The sequence below is a fragment of the Myotis brandtii genome, unplaced genomic scaffold (genome assembly GCF_000412655.1).
Source record: "Myotis brandtii unplaced genomic scaffold, ASM41265v1 scaffold17, whole genome shotgun sequence".
Taxonomy (NCBI): domain Eukaryota; kingdom Metazoa; phylum Chordata; class Mammalia; order Chiroptera; family Vespertilionidae; genus Myotis; species Myotis brandtii.
The window spans coordinates 9,610,540-9,617,389 of NW_005356259.1; the positions used below are offsets into that span (position 1 = coordinate 9,610,540).

At 50.8% G+C, this 6,850-nt stretch overlaps 1 protein-coding gene and 1 long non-coding RNA gene across 3 annotated transcripts in view; one reads left to right on the top strand and one right to left on the bottom strand.

The window, feature by feature from the left end:
- HOXA3 (homeobox A3) overlaps nucleotides 1–6,786 on the top strand; it is a 45,858-nt gene extending 39,072 nt beyond the window's left edge. For both annotated transcript variants that reach the window (XM_005862968.2, XM_014537015.1), the window contains 2 exons: nucleotides 2,825–3,470; nucleotides 5,058–6,786. In XM_005862968.2, coding sequence (XP_005863030.1) covers nucleotides 2,945–3,470; nucleotides 5,058–5,863 — 1,332 coding nt within the window. In that variant the 5' untranslated portion in view covers nucleotides 2,825–2,944 and the 3' untranslated portion in view covers nucleotides 5,864–6,786. The remainder of the gene's footprint in view (nucleotides 1–2,824; nucleotides 3,471–5,057) is intronic.
- LOC106725547 lies at nucleotides 1,697–2,825 on the bottom strand. The gene is made up of 2 exons (XR_001361431.1): nucleotides 2,280–2,825; nucleotides 1,697–2,021 (listed from the first exon to the last, which is right to left on the bottom strand). It is a non-coding gene; the product is annotated as an uncharacterized LOC106725547 (long non-coding RNA).
- Nucleotides 6,787–6,850: the final 64 nt, after the last annotated feature.

Below are 6,850 nucleotides of genomic sequence, written 5' to 3' on the forward strand. Positions count from 1 at the left end.
AGAAGTTAAGGTAAGCGGGGCCGCCGCCGGCGCTCCCGGCGCTGAATGGCTGAGTGTACGTCGCGGTGATTTATGGCCGCAGACTTAGATCTCGGTTCAAGAAGAGTTCACAAGCCCGAGCTTCCTTCCCGGCAGTGACTGATACCCTTACACTTCGAGTTCAGGCCGCGTTCCCGTCCCCGCCCCCACCTCTGCCCGCTCCCCTAGCCCAGCCGCAACTTTCCCGGGTTGGGAAGGGAGGGAGGGGTGGACAAGGGGCGCTGGGGGCTCGTACCCGCGTTCCCAGTTACACTCGGGGTGACGGCAGGCTAAGGAAGGGGCGGGAGTGGAAAGAGCGAGCGGTGGCTGAAGGCAAGAGGTTGAAATTTGGGCAGATCTTCCGGAGAGACAATGGGGCTTGCTTCCCGCACTCAACTCAGCCTCTTCAACTCTCAGCTCTCACACCTGGGGGCTACTGAGACAGATCTTCTCGGAGGAATCTGCTCCTTCCCCAGCCCTTGTTTGGGGGTGCAAAGCAAAGTTTCCTGGCTGGCAAATCTCCAACTTCTTTACTAGGTTGTAAACTTTGGGGGCTGGGTTGTGGGTGGTGGACTGTGTGGGCCCCAGCTGGTTATCTACTGACCTTAAACAATAGGAAGCACTTTAGTGGGGTCTGGGAGGTGAATTCATATTTTAAGTTTATGTGGGTTGTTGTTTGCTCTTTGATTTTAAAAGGTATTTTTGTTATTTTACAACTTGACAAAAAGACTTAGTAAACAGCAGGCCGGTGTAGCTTATGATAATGGGTTAGCAATTCACTTGAAATAGTGCACATTCAAAATCAACTTAATTTTGTTTTATCTAATATCTTGCTGTTCAAGTGTCTGGAGTAATTTTCTTAACCTGACGTTTTATTTTACACAAGCCTAGTATCTTAAAAATTTATGATGGCAGACATTAACACTGCCAAATGTAATAGGAACTGTTTTCAGTGAAAGAACAGGAAACAGACGTTAAAGGGCTATTCAGTTTTAAATTTCATTTGATCATTTATTTACTTTTGATTTTGGTATCTGTGGCTTTCTATCTCCAAAAGAGAAACAATACTCCAGGGCTCAAGATCATGCACAATAGCTCTGGATAAGGGATGCTGTAATTTTTAATTGAGGTTCTGGAAAATTAATTGTGCTTGTTTTCCAGATGTTGGTCAGATTGTTGGTTTAATAATGAAATTCAAAGGAGTTCGTTATTGAAGACAAAATTACAGTGTAATCATCACTAGTAGATGCTTATTACATTATTTTTTCTGGTTAACAAAGTGTCTGCTATTCCTGGAAAACTTGAATAACTTCAGGACTCAAATACACAGAGTTGGGGGTGTGAAGTGTAAACCATTTTCTTCATGAATTTGTCATTGTAATTTTCTTTAAATGGTCAGATGCTAACATTCTGAGTGTGTCAGAGTGTGACTGTGAATATGTGAACTCACATGGAACTTTTCTGAGCAGAACCAGAGGTTGACCATGCAAAGGTTGGGGGGGGGGGGGGGGAGAAACAGATTTCACTTCTGCAAACTGTTTTCTAAAACAAAAAACAAAAAAAGACTTGAGAAGGCTTTCCATTGCTTTTTAGATTTCCAGGGTTGCCCTTCACTTGGTGTTTCTGAAGCAGGTAAATAGGCCAAGTAACAAATATCAACAACAACAGCACACAAAGATCAGGGAACTCTGGCAGGATTTTATGGCTTGTGCTCCCATCCCTCGTCCAGAGCCAAATGACCCCCATACATCAAATTACATAGCAGTTTCTAAGACAGAACCTATTATCGTTAAGTTGGAAGGAGAGTTCAAGCCGTGGTCATGGAGATGAACGCTGGTTTTTCAGGTTCCTGGTGGGTTGTTTTTTTCTCTAATCCATCATGTTTTAACAGGTAGAATTTGATAGTTGCCTGAATAACAGCACCTCAGAAAATCCAAGGCAGGAGGGTCTGGGGACCTTTTTCAGCAGCGGAGAAGAGGTGGGAGTGGCTTGCTGGGACATGCCTGAGAAATAGGAAAAGGAGAGGAGTAAAAAGCTGTCCAGGATTTGAGTTTGATTTGCTGGAGTGGGTGTTGGTGGTGGTCCCTCCCCACACAGGATATCCCATCTAAAGTTTTCTCTCTCCCCTTCTCAGCCACAGGGGCTCATATTTGGAGGTGGGCCATATCCCTGCACAAGGGAGAATAACTGCCTAACAATCTCAGCTTCTGAAATTCAGTAGGGTCGAGTAGGGCAATTACCTGAACATTTTTTGTGCATACCTCTCTTTGGTTCTGGAACATCCAAAATGGGGGTGGATGGGACATCACTCCCTGTCAGGGCTCTTTTGGCAAATACAAGTGGTAATGCGAGAATTGGAGAAAAAAAATTGGCGACTCCCCTTTGCCTCCTTGCCCCTTCTCCAAAATTTCCAGAGGGAGTGGGACCTGGGGCTCGCTGGAGGAGGTGCCGGAGCACAGAGGAGGGGACACCCTGAATTTCTTCTTCCTTGGAAAAGAAGGATCCCAACCCCGTCCCTTTCTAACCCATCAGGCCTTTCTTCTTTTGGACTCCGGCTCCCAGCCCTCACTCACTCTCCTCCTCTCTCCCCGGAAAACCCCCCAACTCCAGACGCAAGTTAAGCAAATATTTGTAGCCGCCAGTAAATTCCAGCGGCTTTTTATAGCGCGGCTTTCTGCGCCCGGGGCCAAGTCGTGCAGCTAAATATTGCTGACCACTTTTTCTTTTATGGCTTTCATGTCACTTAGCTATTGAGAGTAAGATGGATTTGCGCGGAGCCCTCACCGCGCGATTCTCACCCCCCCAGGTCTGCGCGGGGCAGCCATTGGCGGCGGAGCGTCACGTGACCGCGGGGGCGTGCCAATGTGCGCCCTCACGGGAGTCAAGCCCCTGTCAGAGTGTGTGATCAAGATCGTGAAACAACGCGATGCAAAAAGCGACCTACTACGACAGCTCCGCGCTCTACGGTGGCTACCCCTATCAGGCAGCCAACGGGTTCGCTTATAATGCCAGCCAGCAGCCATACTCGGCGTCCGCAGCTCTGGGCGCGGAGGGCGAGTACCACCGACCCGCCTGTTCACTCCAATCACCCGCCAGCGCTGGGGGCCACCCCAAGGCGCACGAGCTGAGTGAGGCATGTCTGCACACCTTGAGCGGGCCGCCCAGCCAGCCCCCAGGCCTGGGCGAGTCACCCCTGGCCCCGCCACCGCCCCAGGCTGCGCCCCCTGCCCCTCAGCAGCCTCAACCACCTCAGCAGCCCCCTGCGCCAGCTCCTGCCGCGCCCCCAGCCCCATCTTCAGTCTCCCCACCTCAGAATGCCAGCAGCAACCCCACCCCTGCCAGTGCGGCCAAGAGCCCCCTACTCAACTCGCCCACCGTGGCCAAACAGATCTTCCCCTGGATGAAGGAGTCTCGGCAGAACACAAAGCAGAAAACCAGCGGCTCCAGCTCAGGTAAAGGGGTGCCTTCTGGAGGAGGGTCCTCTGGCCTGGCTCCAGGCTTCCCAAGCCAGCTCCAGGCACAGCCAGCACGGCTTGGAGCGCTGGAACATTTCCAAGGACCCACTGCTCCTCCACTCTATCCTACACAGGTTTCCAGAGTCTGCAACTAGGGAGGTGACAGGACTATGTATGTGTACAGGAAACCCCAGAGAGACCTAATGGAAGTCTCTCTGGACTCCCCCAAGAGCGAGTGGGCCTAGTGAGTTTGGAATCACTTCTTCTACTCTTGGAGTTAGGACCTTTGTGCAGAGCAAACATGAGCTCCACTTTCTTTTTCGTACACTTCCTTATTTTTAGTGCAATAGTGACACCCACCCCACACTGCAATGTGTCAGAGTAAAAGCAGGTCTAATCACCCGCCAATTCAGAATCAATGCTTTGCTTATAATCAGCCTATTTTTAAATTTTGCTCCAGCAGATGGAGTGGCTGCCTTGCCTCTGGGAAGGCCCTCCTCAGACTTAGCACAATGAAGGCAGCCAGGATCTCCTCTGGGAGGGGATTCAGACTTGTCATCCTAATGGGAACCACATGGGCTTCCTGGAACCCGACTCCAGTGGATGATAGGCCCTAGGCCAGGGGTGGGCAAACTTTTTGACTCGAGGGCCACAATGGGTTCTTAAACTGGACCGGAGGGCCGGAACAAAAGCATGGATGGAGTGTTTGTGTGAACTAATATAAATTCAAAGTAAACATCATTACATAAAAGGGTATGGTCTTTTTTTTTTTTTTTTAGTCTTATTCATTTCAAACCGGCCCGCCGGCCGTAGTTTGCCCACGGCTGCCCTAGGCCTTAGGGCTTCCCAGTATCAAAGTTACCTTTGCCCCTGCCTTCTCCCGTTGCCACTGCTCTATTCTGAGAATCTGGGACCTTCCTGCACTCGGATTTGGGGGCCAGGGAGGACACAAGATTAGTAGGCAAAGCTGGGGCAGGCTGCTTGATGACGTGAGAAACTTAATTAGTAGGACACAGCATCAGAGGCCTGGGCCTCGCCACCAGAAATGGATACTGTTGATGGGTTCTCTTCCTTTGAGCAGAAAAGTCTTCCGGATTGGGGCTCCTGCTCCACCCATCTCCACTGGGGAAATTACGTGTCCAGCTGAGGCAACTGTCCACTCTCAGACAGACAGTGAATGGAGGAAAGGTTTATTGAGTGTATATTAGGTGGCCTACATTCCAGCGAGTGTGAAGGGAATGAAGGTGGTGAGACCTGCCCACAGGGAGCTTGTAGTCAAAGGCCTGCAGGCCCAGAAAGGAGTCAGAAAGTGAATAGCTCAGGAAGGAAATACAGACCAGGAAGGCAAACTGGGGGTTCTGCTTTTCTGTCCTTGACCCCCTTGGAGACGCCTATGATTTGCAATTTGACTGAATGAGGGGCTACCTACTAGCACTGTTTCCCACTAGGATGGAGGAAGCACGCACTTCCTCCTCACCCTTTCTGGGCCCTGACAAATAGAGAGCACTTTGGGGTTTGTAGCAAGGAGGGGTCTGGTTGGGGAACAGCCCCTGACACCACTCTTCCTCTCTTCTGTCCTGGCAGGGGAGAGCTGCGCAGGCGACAAGAGTCCGCCTGGGCAGGCGTCCTCCAAGCGGGCACGCACGGCCTACACCAGCGCGCAGCTGGTGGAGCTGGAGAAGGAGTTCCACTTCAACCGCTACCTGTGCCGGCCACGCCGCGTGGAGATGGCCAACCTGCTGAATCTCACCGAACGCCAGATCAAGATCTGGTTCCAGAACCGCCGCATGAAGTACAAGAAGGATCAGAAGGGCAAGGGCATGCTGACGTCATCAGGGGGCCAGTCCCCAAGTCGCAGCCCCGTGCCTCCAGGCGCTGGCGGTTATCTGAACTCTATGCATTCGCTGGTCAACAGTGTCCCCTACGAGCCCCAGTCGCCCCCGCCTTTCTCCAAGCCCCCCCAAGGCACCTATGGGCTGCCCCCTGCCTCCTACCCCGCACCTCTGCCCAGCTGCGCGCCCCCGCCGCCCCCACAGAAGCGCTACACAGCTGCAGGGGCAGGCGCAGGGGGCACACCCGACTATGACCCGCACGGGCATGGCCTCCAGGGCAACAGCAGCTATGGGACCCCACACTTACAGGGAAGCCCCGTCTTCGTGGGGGGCAGCTATGTGGAGCCCATGAGCAACTCTGGGCCGGCCCTCTTTGGCTTAACTCACCTCCCCCACGCTGCTTCGGCTGCCATGGACTACGGGGGTGCTGGGCCGCTGGGCAGCGGCCACCATCACGGGCCTGGGCCAGGGGAGCCGCACCCCACCTACACGGACCTTACCGCCCACCATCCTTCTCAGGGAAGAATTCAGGAAGCCCCCAAGCTCACCCACCTGTGATGGTGGACTCGGGGCTGCGCGCCAGGAGAGTCCCCCCCACCCCCACCTTTCTTCTTCGTTTGCTTTTTTTGTTTTGTCTTAAGGTTCTCTCTCCCTGCACCTCCCTTTTCTCTCTCTTCCGCCCCTTTCCATCCCCCCCCCCCGTTTTGTTTTCTTTGGTAACGCGTTTTTATAGTTTATGTGACGTAGCAATCTTGGTTGCTGGAATGGCTGTCAGTATCAGTAGCGATATTTATCTCCTCCCGCCCCAGCTCGGCCGCTGGCCCGCACCCTTTTTACCTTCTCTACTCTTTGATCAGAAACAGGGTATATGAACAAATTTTCTAGCCGAGTTCTTCAATGTGAATTTGTTCGTACATTATGGCTCCCGAGGGGAAGCAATTACTTTTTTTTTAATTTTAGTTTTTTTATTGCACTTCTTGTAAAGAGCGAGAAAAAAAAATCAAAGGCGCTTTGAAACAGGGGCTCCCTGTGTGAGGATGACTAAGTGTACGTCTTTCCGTGTGTGTATGCTGGTGAACAGTCAGATTTATTTATATTTTTTTTGCAAGCATTGAATAATCTAAGTTTTAAATATTATTTATCCCCATCCGTTGGTATTTATATTAAAGAAATTCTGTACCCTGGTTGTTCAGAAGGTTTCTTGGGCCTTTTGTTCAATGGTGTATTGGCATACATAGGAAATTTTTTATTTGAAAGGGAAATGTAATTTCTTTATTAAAAAAACGGTAATGATGCAATAATACCAGAGAGGATCCAGCTTTCGAAAACAGTGATTTAAGTTTGTAACATTCGGCGAAACTGAAGAGAACAATCTGTAAACGCGAAAAATGCTAGATTTGTTTGGAGAGTTCTACATTCCTTGCTGCTCACACTCTGAGAAACAAAACAAAAAAATAAATAAAAGTTTTTATTCTGAATAATATCCGCGTTCGGAAGGGGTTCTTTGGCCGAAGATGGGGTTCCTCGCGGAACCGAGGCGGAGGC